General features: G+C 32.4%; 3 protein-coding genes across 5 annotated transcripts in view; 2 read left to right on the forward strand and 1 right to left on the reverse strand.

Moving 5' to 3' along the window:
• Positions 1–4,845: 4,845 nt before the first annotated feature.
• Positions 4,846–5,730, reverse strand: LOC134706124 (carbohydrate sulfotransferase 9-like). The gene has a single exon (XM_063564834.1). The coding sequence runs from the start codon at positions 5,728–5,730 to the stop codon at positions 4,846–4,848; it is 885 nt and encodes a 294-aa protein (XP_063420904.1).
• A 558-nt stretch (positions 5,731–6,288) lies between these two features.
• Positions 6,289–7,473, forward strand: LOC134706134 (uncharacterized). The gene is made up of 3 exons (XM_063564844.1): positions 6,289–6,314; positions 6,660–6,907; positions 6,944–7,473. The coding sequence occupies exons 1-3, from the start codon at positions 6,289–6,291 to the stop codon at positions 7,471–7,473; spliced, it is 804 nt and encodes a 267-aa protein (XP_063420914.1).
• A 3,478-nt stretch (positions 7,474–10,951) lies between these two features.
• Positions 10,952–20,235, forward strand: part of LOC134698421 (protein EFR3 homolog B-like) — a 93,099-nt gene continuing 83,815 nt past the window's right edge. For 2 of the 3 annotated variants that reach the window (XR_010103404.1, XM_063560491.1), the window contains exons 1-3: positions 16,990–17,073; positions 18,374–18,501; positions 18,805–18,955. Coding sequence is in view for 2 of the 3 variants with exons in the window: in XM_063560491.1 (XP_063416561.1) it covers positions 16,990–17,073; positions 18,374–18,501; positions 18,805–18,955 (363 nt within the window). In the remaining variant the exon portion in view is untranslated. Of the gene's footprint in view, positions 11,111–16,989; positions 17,074–18,373; positions 18,502–18,804; positions 18,956–20,235 lie in introns of those variants that run through there. The other variant, XM_063560492.1, reaches the window with a different exon arrangement.

Here is a 20,235-nt window from a genome sequence, read left to right on the forward strand (position 1 = left end):
TGAAAATTTTTGCCACCAATCAATTTTATAATATAGCTTTAACATTTGTAAGAAGTCGAAAAAGTTAAATAAGTTTCACTTCAAATTTCACCTAATCATGTTCTTCAAAATATTAAACAAGACGTGATTTTGATTTAGTGATACAAAACTAGGTATATCGTTTCCGTATTTGTCAGGCGTCACGCATAGTATCAACTTGAATGACTTGAATAGAGTTAGCCGTCACAGCAAACCCAACAGTAAATGACAATTAAATTATATTGGTCTGTAACTAAACTGTATACCAAAAGAATATATATTTCACAACAATACTGAACTTCGAGGAAAATTAAAAAAAGAAAGTCACCAATCAAATGGCAATATCTAAAGCTCAAACACACCAAAAAAATGGATAACAATTTTCATATCCCTTACTTGGTACAGGCATTTTCTTTTCAGAAAATTGAAGATAAAACCTGGTTCTAATGCTAGCTAAACCTCTAACCTGTTTGAGTGTTGCATCAAATTCCATTATATTGACATCGATGTGTGAACAAAACCAACAGACACAATAGGTAAAAATGTCAAAAAAGGGGTATAACAGTCAACTTTAGGTTATAATCTTAATCACTATAGAAAACAAAACAATTATGAAACAAAGAAACATAAAATTTCATATAGACCAATCATACTAGTATTAGCAGAAATTGACGACATAACGTGACGGTACCCAGATTCTATCTATTTTGACAGTTTTTTTCACCTACGTTTTTTATGATAAAGACAAAAATGTCCATTTTGTTTTCATTTTGTAGCTGTTTCCTTCTTTATTATATTGGTTCACCAATTTGACTTTTAATTCATATGGAATCATACAAAAATTGGTCTACACTGACATCCAAACCATCAATGATTTTGAAATGAGGAGTACCCAAATTGCATTCATGCTTAAATTCGCATAGTCAAAAGTCCAATAAAAGAGCCTTTTTTTAATTTATTCAGATATTTTGAAAATTGGATATATGTCCATACTTACTCTTCATTTCGTTTTAAATGGATACTTGTAACATATTGTATTTGCTCATTTTAAAAAGATGACGTTTTGATGACGTCGCACAGCGCCGTTTCAGCACATTTTGCTATTTCAGTAAACACTTCATCTGTTGATAATACTCAAAACATTTTGTTCATATCTATGTTGAAAGATGTGCATAGTATCAAATCATAAAAATAGAAATTGTTTAGCTGCTATTTTTGCTAAGTATGTGCAAATTTGGTACCCAGTGTAATTTGGGTACCGTAACGTTAGACAAGATTACACAAATTTAACATAGTACAATAACACAATTACGGGATGTGTAGGTACATATATGTAAAAAAAAATCTAAATTGAGTGTATAATACCAAAGATTACCTCAAAGTCCGATAAAATTATTAACTCATTTATTGCTTCATCCTTTGATGAATTCAGCTCTTTCGCTCGGCCTTATATATTTAATATTGCAATAAAGCGCGATGTTTGGCTAGCCACAACACCAGGTTCATAACACCTTTGTTCTTTAAATGTCCTGTACCAAGTCAGAAATATGGCACATGTTTTTAATGGTTTGTTTCTACGTTTGTTGCATTGTCGTTTGTAACCCGGATTTGTTTTCTCCCATTCGCATGATGACTTTTGAACAGCGGTAAATCACTGTTGACCTTATTTGATAAGAAATCAAAAGGTGATATGTTTTAAAATATTCTAGCTATTGTAGAATTAATACAAATGTTCTTATCGATTTTTTAGTAACCCATTAAAAGTCAGTATGTTAAATGATATTGCTATTATGATATTCCAATGAAGATTCAGACAATATGCTAAAATACAAAAATGTTTTTGACAGGTTAGATGTTACATATAGAGTCAGTCAATATTTAATGATTTTGACAGGTTAGATGTTACATATAAAGAGTCAGTCAATATATTGAATGGTTTTGACTATTTAGATGTTAAATATAAAGAGTCAGTCAATATATTGAATGGTTTTGACTATTTAGATGTTAAATATAAAGAGTCAGTCAATATATTGAATGATTTTGACTATGTATATGTTACATAAAGAGTCAGTCAATATATTGAATGATTTTGACTATTTATATGTTACATATAAATGTATAAAGAGTCAGTCAACATATTAAATGGTTTTGACTATTTATATGTTACATATAAATGTATACAGAATCAGTCAATATATTGAATGATTTTGACTATTTATATTGTACATATAAAGAGTTAGTCAATAAATTAAATGGTTTGGACTATTTATATTGTACATATTTAAAATAGTCAGTCAATATATTAAATGGTTTTGACTATTTAGATAGTATTTAAAAAGAGTCAGTCGATATGTTAAACGTTCTACTTATTTTAGTATTGCAAATAATGAGTCAAAAGGTTTAATGTTCTTGCTATTGTAGTTTTTTCTAATGCAGAGTCATTATATTACATTTCTGTTGTAGTGTGACCAATGGAGAGTCGATATAAAATATCTTCCTGACCATTGTGGTTGTATTAATGTAGTGTGACCAATGGAGAGTCGATATAAAATATCTTCCTGCCCATTGTGGTTGTATTTATGTAGTGTGACCAATGGAGAGTCGATATATCTTCCTGACCATTGTGGTTGTATTTATGTAGTGTGACCAATAGAGAGTCGATATAAAATATCTTCCTGACCATTGTGGTTTTATTTATGTAGTGTGACCAATGGAGAGTCGATATATCTTCCTGACAATTGTGGGTTTATTTATGTAGTGTGACCAATGGAGAGTCGATATATCTTCCTGACCATTGTGGTTTTATTTATGTAGTGTGACCAATGGAGAGTCGATATATCTTCCTGACCATTGTGGTTTTATTTATGTAGTGTGACCAATGGAGAGTCGATATATCTTCCTGACCATTGTGGGTTTATTTATGTAGTGTGACCAATGGAGAGTCGATATATCTTCCTGGCCATTGTGGTTTTATTTATGTAGTGTGACCAATGGAGAGTCGATATATTTTCCTGACCATTGTGGTTTTATTTATGTAGTGTGACCAATGGAGAGTCGATATATCTTCCTGACCATTGTGGTTTTATTTATGTAGTGTGACCAATGAAGAGTCGATATATCTTCCTGACCATTGTGGTTGTATTAATGTAGTGTGACCAATGGAGAGTCGATATAAAATATCTTCCTGCCCATTGTGGTTGTATTTATGTAGTGTGACCAATGGAGAGTCGATATATCTTCCTGACCATTGTGGTTGTATTTATGTAGTGTGACCAATAGAGAGTCGATATAAAATATCTTCCTGACCATTGTGGTTTTATTTATGTAGTGTGACCAATGGAGAGTCGATATATCTTCCTGACAATTGTGGGTTTATTTATGTAGTGTGACCAATGGAGAGTCGATATATCTTCCTGACCATTGTGGTTTTATTTATGTAGTGTGACCAATGGAGAGTCGATATATCTTCCTGACCATTGTGGTTTTATTTATGTAGTGTGACCAATGGAGAGTCGATATATCTTCCTGACCATTGTGGGTTTATTTATGTAGTGTGACCAATGGAGAGTCGATATATCTTCCTGGCCATTGTGGTTTTATTTATGTAGTGTGACCAATGGAGAGTCGATATATCTTCCTGACCAGTGTGGTTTTATTTATGTAGTGTGACCAATGGAGAGTCGATATATCTTCCTGACCATTGTGGTTTTATTGATGTAGTGTGACCAATGGAGAGTCGATATAAAATATCTTCCTGACCATTGTGGTTTTATTTAGGTAGTGTGCCCAATGGAGAGTCGATATATCTTCCTGACCATTGTGGTTTTATTTATGTAGTGTGACCAATGGAGAGTCGATATAAAATATCTACCTGACCATTGTGGTTTTATTTATGTAGTGTGACCAATGGAGAGTCGATATATCTTCCTGACCATTGTGGTTTTATTTATGTAGTGTGACCAATGGAGAGTCGATATATCTTCCTGACCATTGTGGTTTTATTTATGTAGTGTGACCAATGGAGAGTCGATATATCTTCCTGACCATTGTGGTTTTATTTATGTAGTGTGACCAATGGAGAGTCGATATATCTTCCTGACCATTGTGGTTTTATTTATGGAGTGTGACCAATGGAGAGTCGATATATCTACCTGACCATTGTGGTTTTATTTATGTAGTGTGACCAATGGAGAGTCGATATATCTTCCTGACCATTGTGGTTTTATTTATGTAGTGTGACCAATGGAGAGTCGATATATCTTCCTGACCATTGTGGTTTTATTTATGTAGTGTGACCAATGGAGAGTCGATATATCTTCCTGACCATTGTGGTTTTATTTATGTAGTGTGACCAATGGAGAGTCGATATAAAATATCTACCTGACCATTGTGGTTTTATTTATGTAGTGTGACCAATGGAGAGTCGATATATCTTCCTGACCATTGTGGTTTTATTTATGTAGTGTGACCAATGGAGAGTCGATATATCTTCCTGACCATTGTGGTTTTATTTATGTAGTGTGACCAATGGAGAGTCGATATAAAATATCTTCCTGACCATTGTGGTTTTATTTATGTAGTGTGACCAATGGAGAGTCGATATAAAATATCTACCTGACCATTGTGGTTTTATTTATGTAGTGTGACCAATGGAGAGTCGATATATCTTCCTGACCATTGTGGTTTTATTTATGTAGTGTGACCAATGGAGAGTCGATATATCTTCCTGACCATTGTGGTTTTATTTATGTAGTGTGACCAATGGAGAGTCGATATATCTTCCTGACCATTGTGGTTTTATTTCTCGACATTTAGGGCGTACATTCGCTATTTTAATGTTAACAAAGAGCAATTAAATCCAAACACATCGTAGTCCTTTTGATACCTAGTAACTACTTCTTTTTCTAAACTGTGTGTATAATACTTTAAGATTTTCTTCTTTGCGTTAGTAGCATGCATTCTTGTGACGACTAAGTCATTACGTTTCCGATTTTGAAGCCAATGACTGACCGTGTTATTCCATGCCCCTAGTTTTCGTAACAATTTTTCGGTAAAATCGGGTAAGTTTTCCATGACACCAACAATCATATGTTTGTAATAATGTTGTGGTAGTCGAACTTGTGACTCCCAGTGTGGATCTTTACATGTTCTTGTTAACTCTATAAAATCTGAAAAAGACTTTACACTTCTGTTACATTTTTCCAATACAAATGAGTTATCGATTGCTTTATCTAAATAAGCTGACAATAACCGTTCTCGTGGCTCTCTGACGAAGGTGGCTTTAATCCAGGTCGGATCATTCATCATCTGTGATATAGTTATGTTACTATAATTATCTAAATACTTTAATCCGCTCCTTTCTGGTGTATGTATAAACTGGAATTGTTTCCGGGGAATTCCTTGTATATACTGGAAAACTCGCTTCCAGTAGGAGCAAGCTGACTTTTGATTCCAGAAAAATATTAGTTTATACCTTGGCACGACAATGGGAGGACCACGGTTTACCCTTTTTAAACGCTCCAAATCATTAGCAGATAAAAGCTGAAAATAAATGTCACCGGATGATTTAATTGTCTCTTTAATTTGCATAGTGTTTTTACTGTCGTTATCTTGAGTCAGACATTTGAGAATAATGACAAAAACAATTTTCAATGTTACAGCCTTGAATAATGTCCTGTATCTTCGACAACGGTCAAATCTAAATATAGTCATAGTCCGTAATAGTAAAAATCTGAAAATAATATAAAGATTTAAACAACCAGAACATAATATAAACGGCGTTGGTGGTATTGATGACAGACTCATTTTTTAATATTATTTCTTTAAAATGTAGTTCTAACTATTCAAAATTCGGGCGTTTTTGCCACTTATCTTTCATCATAGATATTATAAAACGGCATAAGAGCAGTTTGGGTTGTTGTTTTATTAACATACCCCCAAGATATACTTAAGTCAGAGGAGCCTATCTAAAAAAAAGACGAATTTATATATATATATATTTATTTTTTGGAGTATCTGTAGTCTGTTGATATAACCCATCTTCAATGTACAGATACACGCAGTGTAATCCGCATCCAACAAAAATTACACTCAATCAAAACGATCGCCTTTAACTAACAAATTGTGACTTGGATTGAGATTTGTCTCATTGGCACTCATGCCACATCTTCGTATATTTAATAATTATATACTTTACAACATAATTAACAAAGGATAATGAACAGTACCTGAGAGACAATATATATCCTTTACTGTAAAACCTGTGATGACATGAGAGACACGAGATATCATACACTGTAAAATCAGTAATGACATTATAGACAAGATATATGATCATATATCTTTCACTGTAAAACCTGTAATGACATGTGTTGTTTTAAACAACATGTGTCAAAATACAAGTTATGTTGTACAGGAGTTTGTGGATTTTATTGGTAATTAATTCACTTGGATAATGTGTTAATTAAGTAAAAAACGAAATGCACAAAAATAGTTATAAAAAAATGATAACGAATCTTACGAAATAGTGTGTAAGTCCAGAAATATACAATTGAAAGATATTTCTCCAAAAAATTGATTTGTCGGTAAACCAGTAATCGATGATATTGTCGGTAAAGTATAATTATCCCTAAATTTGTCAGTAAACCAGGATTCCCTGATATTGTTGGTAAATCAGCAATCCCAGATGGTATTGTCAGTAAACCAGCAATTCCAGATATTGTCCGTAAACCAGCAATCAAAGATATTGTCCGTAAACCAGCAACCCCAGATGATATTGTCAGTAAAACAGCAATCCCTGATATTGTCGGTAAACCAGCAATCCTTGAAATTTTCAGTAAAGCGGCAATCCCAGATATTACCCGTAAACCAGCAATTTCTGATATTGTCGGTAAACAAGGAAATTCAGATATTGTCGATTAACCAGCAATCACAGATCTTACCCGTAAACCAGCAATCCTAGATATTGTCGGTAAACCAGCAATCCCAGATCTTACCCGTAAACTGGCAATCCCAGAAATTGTCCGTAAACCACCAATCCCAGATCTTACCCGTAAACCAGCATTCCCAGATATTGTTGGTAAACCAGCAATCCAAGATTTTACCCATAAACCAGCAATTCCAGATATTTTCTGTAAACCATCAATTCCATTTATTGTTGGTAAACCATCAATCCCAGATATTGTCGGTAAACCATTAATTCCAGATATTGTCGATAAACATGGTAAACCAGCAATCTCAAAAACTGTCGATAAAACAGCATTCTTTGAAACTGTCAGTAAACCAGCAATCTCTGAAACTGTCGATACACCAGCTATCTCTGGAACTGTCGATAAAAAGCAATCTCTGAAACTGTCGATAAAACAGCAATCTCTGAAACTGCCGGGAAACCAGCAATCTCTGAAACTGTCGATAAACCAGCTATCTCTGAAACTGTCGATAAAATGCAATCTCTGAAACTGTCGATAAAACAGCAATCTCTGAAACTGTCGAGAAACCAGCAATCTCAAAAACTGTCGATATAACAGCAACCTCTGAAACTGTCGATAAAACAGCAATCTCTGAAACTGTCGATAAAATGCAATATCTGAAACTGTCGATAAAATGCAACCTCTGAAACTGTCGATAAAATAGCTATCTCTGAAACTGTCGAGAAACCAACAATCTCTGAAAATGCGTGATACATAGATTTATCTCGCTTTAATCTAATGCGTTATTACATACACAAGCGAATCGTACAATTTGAGATATAAAAACACCACAAGATGGTGACAAGGGAACGTCACCATCTAAAAATGGATAATTAACGATTGGAAATAAAAATTCATCTCTTTTATCATAAATCTTTGTATTAAGCTTCCCGTTAATGATATAGGTATCAAGATCGAGGAAGGGCAGTGGTCATTGTTACATGTAGTATTAGCTTTTTTAAAGTAAGATCAACAGGATACATTTCTTTAGTATATATGTCGGAGACCGGGAAGACCGCGTCTGATGCAATGGTCAGATAAACTATCATGGTGTTATCTACAAAGAGCCCAACTCTTGAGCGAATACCTTCTGGCATGTCATGTATGTACATCATAATGTAATGATTCATAACACAATTATCAAACTACATAATAATTATAAAACTAATAATACAATAAACGTGTATTAGAAAAATAATTGTATTGATTTAATCAAAAAACTTTTAACTTTAAATAGAAATGTCAGCATTAAAATAATGGATACTTGGCTAGATATAGACAAAGAGAGACAACTCAACTACATATTTCAGAATTAATGAATCAGTTCACAAATAAGTATTAGACCGTTGGTTTTCCCGTTTGAATGGTTTTACACTAGTAATTTTGGGGCCCTTCATAGCTTGTTGTTCGGTGTGATCCAAGGCTCCGTGTTGAAGGCCGTACTTTAACCTATAATGGTTTACTTTTTAAATTGTTATTTGGATGGAGAGTTGTCTCATTGGCACTCACACCACATCTTCCTATATCTATGTCATATAAGTTTAATAACGTAAATACATACATAAGTCATTAACATAAAAATGTATTCTCTCAAGAAATTGCTTAATGTAGTTCCAATTTCATATGTCCACTTGAATAATCAAACTCACATAGGTAAACGTGGATAAATATGTTTTAGATTACATCAAAAGTTCAATGATAAAAAACTTAATTCACATAGTTTTTTTACTGACCGGGCCCCCCCCCCCCCCCTTCTTAACTAAATTTGAGGAAAATTGGTTAACCCATAAGGACATATGTAAAAATCAATGTCAGATAACCAAATCTTGCAGCAGTTCAACACCCCACTCCAAAACTATTTGAATTAAGTTTTTATTTTTATTTTATCTTACATTGATTTTTTGATGTCGTCCGTTACATATATCATGCATATAATTATAATCATAAGAAATAGCACCACATAAAAGATGCTATTCTTATAATTATTAATTTTTTTTCAAATCAGTTCAGAGTTCTTTTAACCCCAAGTCGTTCATAGATTTCTGTAGCGTTTCCCTGTGTATAGGGTAAAATTGTTGTTGTCTATGATATAATAGAGGCAAATATACCATATGGACATTATAACTCATAAGTAAAAAAAAACTGACAACGTCATCGCCGAAAAGGTAAACAAAAATACAGACAGACAGACAGACAGACAGACAGACAGACAGACAGACAGACAGACAGACAGACAGACAGACAGACAGACAGACAGACAGACAGACAGACAGACAGACAGACAGACAGACAGACAGACAGACAACAGTACAAAGAAAAAAATAAAGACTGACCAACATGAACCCCGCCAAAAACTATCTAGGTAATTTCAGGTGCATCATAGTGAGAGGCAGTTTTTGCTCCACACGTGAAACCCATCGTGGTTTAAAAGTTTACGTGATTAGAAATTCTCTACCAAGGAAATCAAGATAGGAAATATAAGTTCTGGAATATCATATCAGTTGAGAGATTTATATTGTTGTATAATTTATAACAAGTTATATAAGAGTAGTTTGTATATTTCCATAGAGTTTTTGAAGTTTTCCTTATCTTGTTTTAAGTACTTGAGAGTCCTGCAAGTTGATGTTATAACATGTTTGTTACATCACATATATAATAACTAATTAGAAAAATACTCTCAAGATTTTTTTTCATAGTAGAAAATGTTTTAAAAACCTAAGCAAACGGTAACAGTAATATAACATTTCAATACAAAAAATCAGGTCCGCAATAAGTGGTGCACAGTTAGAACCCATTTGAATTCCGATAACTTGACGATATACGAAATCTCCAAAGCGAACCCAAATGTTATCTAATGAAAATTCAAAGGCAGTTATAGTACAAAAACATGTCATATTGACATAGTTCTTTTGTTTGTTGTTAAACAAAAATGACCTAACCAGTTTGAATAAATATTTTCGCATTCTGACTTTAGGCCACTTTTAAATGTCCATTCAATAAGATGTATGCTTTTTTCACTTAGTACGAATATGAGGAAAAGTGGTTTATAGGGTAGAAAAAAACCCACTTAGAACAGATTCAAAATCACCAATATAAGCATGCGATTTATCAAGTACTTCCAACAAATTTTTGACACTCCAAAAGTAATTAATTCCACTATTTTCAAGGGCCTTATTTGAACAATGTATTACCAGGTGTTGTATTGTACGACCTCCACTTATGATCACTTATGAAAAAGGAATATATACCGTTGAATATATGTCTTCCAACTCACTACACTTATGAACAAAAGTACCAACTTGCCCCACTTGTGAAAACGTTAGATATGCATCAGTTTTTTTTTGTTCTTTTCTTTTGGTTGAAATAAAAGATCATAAAGCAGACAGAAAGAAGTAAGCAAAAGCATTTCTGTTTTCCCCCTGGTAGAATACCTTTGCACATTTACAACTATATATATATATTGTTTTATTAAAGTGCAGCCTGATATAACATTATAATACAATTATGAAACAATATTTTATGTCAGCCAGCCTTCATAGGCTTATGATGCACTGTACCTATAAAATTCCCATAGTTATCTGTTTTCTTTTGGTTGAAATAAAAGATCATAAAGCAGACAGAAAGAAGTAAGCAAAAGCATTTCTGTTTTCCCCCTGGTAGAATACCTTTGCACATTTACAACTATATTTAAAGAAAGTGAAACATCATTTGATTACAATATAAAAAAGAAGCTGTGGTATGATTGCTACAATAATCTTTTAATTAATTTTCGTTTTTTTTTTGTATTCTGTGTAGATGAGTTTTCGTGAGATTTAACCCTTTTCACCAGTGGGGCGAGTTGATAAACCAGTTTGGGGCGATTTTGTTAAAAGGGGTGTGAGTTGATGAATAACTGAGGCGATTTGGTGTGGGGCGATTTGTCCTTCTTTCCGTATTTCATCGTAGTTGTTTCCGTCACATTTCGAGTGTTACTTTCCGTTTGGGAAGGGAGAAAACTGTGGAAAAATTACAAAGTGACAGACGATCGCAATTTCTTCAGTGAAATTGAAGTTGTCTTTATATACATGCATTTTTTGGAAAGCTAGCTTTATACCTCACGCTTTGAAGAACTGCCAATATGTCAGGTAAAAAAACAATTAGAATCTACAGTACCTAAAAAACCCTAGGCTATACGACTTGTGACAGTTGTGTCTAATTCCTATCTTTTTCCGGTAGAGTGTTTCATTCCCAGGTTGAATCTTGGGAAGAAGGAGTACCTATATTGGTCTTTCAGAGGGCGCTGTTTGTGTATGCAGTGGCTCCTCTGGTCCTTGAATATCCGGGTTTGTAATAGTTTGAGGGGGTCAATATCTACCATTGTGTCTACCAATCTATAATTTGTGCATTTTTGGATCTTGTAGGCCATGGTGAGTCTGTCTTTGCAGTAGTGATCTTTAAGAGGCTCCCATCTTAGTCCCTCCATTAAAGAGCTGTGGATCTCCTGAAGTTGGTGATAGCAATACTATAAAATTTGTACCAGTATTGTATTCCAGTATTGTACCAGTATTCATGGTATTATTAAAGAATCCGGGTCCGTTCGCGTCCATTCACGTTCACACCCACTCATGTTCCCCCCCTTTCACTTTCGCACCCTACATGTTTGCACCCAAAGTCCGTTCGCACCCTAGGTGTTCGCGCCCAACTTTAATTGGTTTTGTGTTTAATAACCATGATAACTTTGTAATCAAGTTTTGGCAAGTAGTATTCTTATAAGTATAATTGTTTTCATTGTCTCAATATAACTGAGGGAGACAGCATTTTTTTTGTGTTAAATAAATCTTAATCATGTTAATAGTATTGTTTAAAAAAATAAAATTTCTTTAAAGGCTTTCTAAATAAAGAGGGATTCTGACAACGTTTTTATTTTGTGTTGAATAACTCCTAATCATGTTATGGTTAGTGTATTGCTATAAACTTTGTTTAATTGACTTGTTTCAAAATTGTGTGAGATTCTGACTACGTTTTTTTTAGTGTGTTGAATAAATTTTATCATGTTTGACGTTTTGGTTATAATAGTGTATTGCTATATTTGAATTTTTCATTGTTTCAGATCAAAGGGACCAAGCTGTTAAATACAGTTATCTTTTGTGTTTTTCATTTAAAATCTTCAATCTTTTACTCATACCAAGCTATAAATACATTCATTATGTACACGTAACTAATTAAAAACAGCAATCATGATTTTCCAATTATTCAACTGGAATTTGAATTTAAATTGAGCGCATACGTGTAGAGTGCGAACGGACCTTGGGTGCGAGGTGCGAACGTGTAAGGTGCGGAGGGATATTGGGCGCGAATGGACCTGATACCATTATTAAACACCTGTATTGTCGATAGCCCATTTAAAGGCATTTTAGCGAAAATTTACCTGGTTGAATTATGCTGACCTTATTTTATCACCCAGCAATTTATGATTTCCTCAATACTAGGCCTAAATTAATATATTGTTTGTTTCCCCAATCCCGACCCTGCCAAGCAAGGTGTGGGTAGGTAGGTAGGGAAATAATTTTATTTTTTCCAAAAAGCCTGAATAGTATCATAGTATTGGATGATGCTGCAAGCCAAAAAATCTGAAATGAATAAATTATTTTCGACTTAGTTTTGACAATAAAATTTTATGAGTAGCACCGTTTTTGCAGGGTGGGTCGGGATTGGGGAAACAAACAATATTTTATTTTAGGCCCTATTGTAAAATTACAAACAACAAAATATATAAAGATACGAAGTATAGAGGAATGTGCACAACAATCAAGAAAAGATAAAGAGAAAGAGCAGTTCTTAATGCAATATTCTATGAACAGTATTGTCATGATTGTACAGAGGGTTATCTAGAACCAATTATGTACATTCTCTAGGTTACAAATTTCAGACTACAACATTTGATTTAACCTTTGAGAATTTTAATCGAAAAGTTTTATATTGTTTTATGTTGTGCTGTCTTGAGTCTATTAGTGCTGTATTTTAATGGACATGTTTTATATTGTTTTATGTCATGTATGTTGTGCTGTCTCGAGTCTATTAAACAATTTTTAATTTATTATATATTATTTATTTACTACAAAGGGTGAAAAAATATTTTGCTAAAACATTTGTAAAATGGGCTTTGACAATTTTAATTTTCGCTAAAATATGCTTAAATTCTGGCGCTCAAATGGGTTCTTCTTTGGCGCTCAAACCTCCTTTTTCTTTCGCTCAAATGTCTCCGCCAATTACAATATTCTTTTGTTTATTTGTACAAGTATAATACATTGTTTTTTTTTTTTAATTGGTTGGTAAATATGATTGATTTCACAATTATCCTCTATAATCATTTCGAGTTCATTTAATTTCCCTTTGATCTTCATTATCTAATTTTGCTTAAAATCATTTTTGCATTATACACCTAACTTTAAAGTATAGTCAGCAATACAACTACAACATGTACAATACTGGTATATCAGTAATGTACCAGTATTGTTGTTTTTTTTTTTTTTTAAAGTTACAATACTGCCACTGGTACAAAATTTTATACCAGTATTGTGTACAATACTTACAAGTATTGTGTACAATACTTACCAGTATTGTGTACAATACTGGTTACAGTGGTGGATTTACCGGGGGGGGCACAGGGGGCACGTGCCCCCCCAGTTCAAGTCACCAAATTTTTTTTCTAACATAATTTTATTGCTACTTAAACTTAAATCTAGTGCGGAAATTGTCACAGCTTAATTAGACTTCTTAAACTGGCCGTTAATTAATACCAGCGTCCCCATGCGTGATTTATGACAACTTATCGGTGGGTGTGTAAATATTGACACCTGTGTGTAATGTCTCTATGCAAAAGCTTTTATCTAAAATACATTTACATGTTGATTGGAATTGTACAAATTTGTATTGGTTTATAATACAATACCGGTAAAGATCGATTACCAGGTGAAACTTCTGATCTGTGTATTTGAAGAATAGGTTCAAACATTTCCTGTACTAAATGTATGTTTTTTCCAAAACTTTCTTTTTGTGAATTAATTCAACAACAAATTAAACTATTTTTTTTTGATAACTTAGAAAATATATGTTTTTTAAACGGAATGTCATATTTCATTCCCCTCTCATTTTCAAGGGAAATCAACAATTTGTTTTACTTCCCCTCCCCTTTCCTCTAATGCTTTCCCCCTGTCCAGGAAAAAATAAATTGACATTTCCTATTAAATAATCATTAATAAAATGCTATTTGATTTTCGTTAAAATTTAGTTTGTAACAGAATCTAGGACTTATACATTTCTCTAAAAGACGAGGCATGCGGTTATATTTGTTTTCTTGTTTCAATTACCACGTACACGTTTGGGGCTATAAGGTCACCATTTATGAAGATATGAAGGTGTTTTGCAGATATTAGAATAATGTGTAAAAAAGTAAGTCTGGAAGCGAGGCCAAAAAATATAGTTGAAAGCATATAGAGGTGATGAAATATAAAGAAAATATTGTTTGATTGTTGCATGTTTGTTAAACGTCCAGTAGCAAATATTTGATGCATGTTTAGGTCGAATATAATAAAGATCAATTGGCAGTAAAGTGAAAAAGTAAAAAACGTAAAACATATTGAAATATAGAAACAATGATATATATATTTGCGAAAGCAAATTTACAGATCTAACATTGTTGGGTTGACATGGTTGATGTTTAGACGAGTTATATATATATATATATATACATCAAAAAAAAAAATTGGTTCATGGTGCGCCCCCAGACATCGAGCTCCTGGATCCGCCCCTTGGTTAACCAGTATTGCGATCACCAACTACAGGAGATCCGAAAAAGATAACATGCACATGTTATTACAGACACTTTCATGAGTTGTCTACTCTTTTTTCCTTAATCTGTACATATAGTAAAACACAGTACACAAGGAGAGGATGTAATCTCATACTCCCAACACTGATTCTGGTGGTTAGGGTTAGGGTTCACACTGTGAAACACAGATTTCCCTCCCAAAACACCAAGTAATTACTCCCATCTGGGAGGGTTTTATGACTTGCTGATTGCAGGTAAAAGTAATAAAAATCAACAAAGTATGACTACATGGTCTGACAGTGACAGATAATTACATGTCAACTATTCTCTTTCTTCTTCCTATTTCAATCATTTCCTATTTAGTTTTATTTCTGAATGCTATAAAAAAAAAGGTTAATGAAATGATTTAAAAAAATTATATACAAAAAGTATTTTTTGATTGGAAAATGATTAAAATTCTTTCATTATCTCATAATTAAGAATGACAACTTGATATTTACAATAAGTTGTATTTATAGTCTGTTTAAACATATAGATATTAATATATATACAACTGTACATGGTTTAAAATATAATAGTAATGATACCAAAAAAATGAATATAATAGAATAATGTAAATAAATTTCATTCATATTGTATAAATTATATAATCTTCATAGTTATTAAAATTTATAAAAAAAATTCAATAAATTCAATTAAAATATATGTCTTTAATTTCTATTAATTACACTCCACTTACAGGTGATATTTTGTTTGTTTTAATTTTGTTTCTTAGGTATGAAAAACCAACACTGTCAGAACAAATGTTGAATATATTTTTGAAAATTAAAGTTGTGCAGGATATTTTAATAAAATCAGATTATAATTTATATCTTGATTAAATTTAACAAATCTTACACTTTTCTCACATCCTCTCTGTGTGTACTGTATGTTTGTTATCAGTTAAATATATTATAAATATTTTATCTTTTGTGGGCACTTGGGAATACTTGAAACTTCACTGTCATCTTTCTCAGTTTTGATGTTCCTTTTGAGCTCAAATACAAACTTAGAAAATTGAAATCAGACAAAACTTTTTTTTGTAGGCGTGAGCTTCCCTTCAAGGTCTGACACAAGAAGTCCTGAGGTCTAAAACTTTAATAAATTGTGTTAATCTGAAGACATATAGCTACCGGTCATGTTTATTATTGAAATACCCATTGGCAATGACAATTTCAGGTTGAAGGTCTTGTTAAAGTAAAAATTCTTAAGACTGGTGTATCCAGATTATTTTCACTCGTACCTAATAACTGTTGTGATAAATTTGTTCACTGGGGTCCAATTTACATGCAGACTACAGTTTGATGCACTTTTCCAGGGCTAGTAAAAGAATGAAAACGTTGAATTTGACGCTTTTTGCACATGAGGACTATCAGTATCTGTTGTACAATTAAATAAAAAAATCACCAAATAGCCAACTTATGGACTCATGATCATCTGACAGATAATTGATTGAAGTTTACAAAAAAATAATTTAAAAAAACAATTCTGTTGGTCATGTGGTATCCCTCACAAAGTTGTGAAAAAAAAGTACAATTCAAGTGGAAAAGAGGTAGTCATACATGTACATGATGTAGTAGTACAGACATTTAATGACCAAAATAGAATATATACTTATATATAGCAATGCATGTGCAAAGTCTTTTGGATACATACTATGTGCACACTTTATACGATTAAATTTTAAACCTGCCAGACACAGTGAAATATAGATGTTCAAACAGTCCAAAATTAATGGATTTGTTAAGAATTCTTGTCAAACATGTCAAAGTCAAATAAATTACACAAATGTGAGTAAAAGATGCATTAACATGATTAATTAAAACTGTGAACAGAATGAGTTTTTTTACAAAAGACTATTCTATTAATAATCAATAATAATATGGTATGGTTGGTACCCAGGCTAAGAATGTAACAAAAACAGAGTGAGGAGGAAGTGGGGGTGGTCAGGAATTTAGATTAAACTTGACTTTTAAAACATGCCTTTTAGCTGTCTAAATTGAAAGTAACGTAAAGTTACGTTATAGGAAATTATGTGTTTCACCCCTGGCAGTGAGGTTTCTGTTGCTGTTGTATAAAGATTTGTAATAAATTGTAATTTCAAGTTTGTTTGCATGCATCTGTTTAAGAAAAATGTTGATGAATTTCTTGTATATGATTTCAGTATGTTTTGGATGTGCATGTTTAAAGCCACGCTACAAACGACTTGTTGATAATATATTCCCACTGAACCCAGAGGTAAGGTATATTAGAGAGGTTTACTTTAGATATAGGTATAACATGTTTAAGATAAATCAGAGAGGTTTACTTTAGATATACATGATATGGGTATAAGAGAAAACAGAGAGGTTTACTTTAGAAAAAATGTTTAGATCTAGGTAATATCAAGTAAAAAAGAAATGTTTTGACTGATTGAAGAAATAACAATAACATGAACCTGATGAACACGATCGCTTTTAATTGTAAAAACCAACAACACAAACAAACATGTACTATTCTGTCAGCATGGTCAGTTTTGTTTGCATTAACTGAAATCAACATTGTGGTCTCTTTTACATTTAACTTCAGCTGCACTGAATCAGTATTGTATTAAAAAAGTTTATTCATGTTCACGATGCAAAATTATTAAACATGTATAAGCAGGATTAGGAGATCAAGTATGACACAACCCTACTGCATACATATATAAAAAAGAAGATGTGGTATGATTGCCAATGAGACAACTATCCACAAAAGACCAAAATGACACAAACATTAACAATAAGTAAGTAAGTAAGTAAATTTTATTTAGAGTCGGCATATATATACATTATAAGTTATAACAGAGAAAACATGAGCTCTGGTGAGCTCCTTAACCGACTAAATAGGTCACCGTACGGCCTTCAACAATGAGCAAAGACCATACTGCATATAGTCAGCTATAAAAGGCCCCAATAAGACAATGTAAAACAATTTAAGCGAGAAAACTAATGGCCTTATTTATGTAAAAAATGAACAAAAAACAAATATGTAACACATAAACAAACGACAAGCACTGAATTACGGGATATGCATGTATTGATGACCACATATATTTGTGATCCTTGATCATAGAAATTAACATTCACTTAATAAAAAACATAATGTTTTAGAACAAAAACAAACAAAAAATAATTGATATTTGTAAGAAATATGTCTAAATACTACAGAATATCCAGGTCATACAAATGTATCAGGGAATTTGTAATATTCTCTACTGAAGAATCAAAAGTCTGAAAAATAAAATTGAGAAAGGATATGGGGAATGTTTCAAAGGGACAACAACTTGACCATAGAGCAGACAACAGCTGAAGGCCACCAATGGGTCTTCAATGTAGAGAGAAACTCCCGCACCCGTAGGTGTCCTTCAGCTGGCCCCTTAAAACATATGTATACTAGTACAGTGATAATGGACGTCATACTTAACTTCCAATTATACACAAGAAACAAAAATTAAAAAATTAAAAAGTATATATTGCTTGATTTTCCTAAAGCATTAATTACTTAATTACTACTTCAGGATGGACTTGTTAAAAACAACATGGACAAACTGACATATTATGCCATGTCAAACTCAGAAAAACTTGATAGAATTGGAGCTTATCTGGAACAAAAACTAGGAAGAGATTTACAGCGCAGGAGGATAGGGTAAGGTTATACCTAAAATTCCTTATTTTAGTCATTAACTCAGCTAGGGGGAGGGGGTGGGTGTTAACTAAGAAGAGACTTACAGGGCAGGAGGATAGGGTAAGGTTATCTCTATAATTCCTTATTTTAGACATTAACACAGCTAGGGGGGAGGGGTGGTGGTTAACTAGACAGAGGCTTACAGCTCAAGAGGATATATAGGGTAAGGGTAAGGTTATCCTTATAACTCCTTTTTTTATTCATTAACACAGCTAGGGAGTATTTCATGAAGCAATATCGTGTTAACATTTTATTTTGTTTCAGAAATGTATTTATAAGTATGGATGCTTTAGACCAGCTATTAGTAGCCTGTCACTCTCATTCACTTAACTTGTTTGTGGAAAGTTTCCTGAAGATGGTACAGAAACTGCTAGAATCTGATGACCCTGACCTACAAGTATTAGCTACACAATCAGTAAGTAAAGATAGAGGCTAGGCTTTTTTCCTGATGTAATTTTTTTTTTTTTTTAAATTTATCATATTTTAATGAAATCTGTACATTTGTTAGTTTAAAACATCAAGTACCGGTACCTTATCCCGGCCTCGTTAACATTAGTAAATATCATATTTATACAGTTGTTAGTATTTGTTAGTAATATACATTCAATTTTCAATATTTGAAAGAAAAAAAAAAAAGAAAAATAAACAGAACAAAGTTTACTAATGAGATTTTCAAATACAATTATTTGTATAACAAATGCACAGGTTTTGAAAAATATATATACTGTTTTCTATATTAAATTTCTCTTTTCCTTATTTGCACATGAACATAATAGGTTACACACATTTGTATGCATAATAGTTATATACACTAAAAAATAGTTTGATACATTGCAGATAATGATTTTAAGACAGAGGCTGTTTGGATATGAAATATATACACTATATGTGAAGTCTATTTGGTTTTTGTTTTTTTTGTTTTTATGATAGTAAAGGAGTCCAGGGGTTCCAGCAGTTTTCTGCCCTACTGAGTAATTTATTTTTATAGAATATATTTTTTTCTATCAATAAGTTTTCCTTCAAATAATTTTTAAGTGCTATTATATTGGTTTGTTCCATAGCTAATTTGCTTCTATAGATGTAGAATTTTGTTAGCAGAAGTATTATGTTTCTTATATCATTTTTATCTGTTTTTGTTAAAATACCAAATAAAACCAAATCAATATTTAAAGTTAGTTCTATTTCTGTCTTCTCAAATATCCAGAAATTAAGGTCTTCCCATAATTTTGATATATATGGGCACGTCCAGAATATATGTTCTATTGTTTCGACCCCTCCGCACCCAAAACTGCAAATATTTGTATCTTTAATTTTAATTTTAAGGAGGAGTTCATTTGTGCCTAAGATTCGATGTATTATTCTGTATTGAAACCACTGTAATTTTGAATTTTTTGTTATATGAAAGGGCAGTACATGAATATTTTTCCAATTGAAGTTTGCATTGAGAATTAATGACCATTTTTGTTCACATTTTTGTTTAGGATTTGATTTGTTACCATTCAAAATGTTATACATATCTTTTGAACCTTTCTGGGATTTAAAAAAAACCTTTAACACTGAGGGCAAAACAGGACCGTTTTCTCTCTTTAAGTCATTTGGACATATTTGATATTCTTTTAAATACTTTTTGATTGACGAAATTAGGCCTTGATATGTGAGAAAATTAGTTTTAATATTGTATACCTTATTAAAGTG

The sequence above is a fragment of the Mytilus trossulus genome, chromosome 1 (assembly GCF_036588685.1).
Source record: "Mytilus trossulus isolate FHL-02 chromosome 1, PNRI_Mtr1.1.1.hap1, whole genome shotgun sequence".
Lineage (NCBI taxonomy): Eukaryota > Metazoa > Mollusca > Bivalvia > Mytilida > Mytilidae > Mytilus > Mytilus trossulus.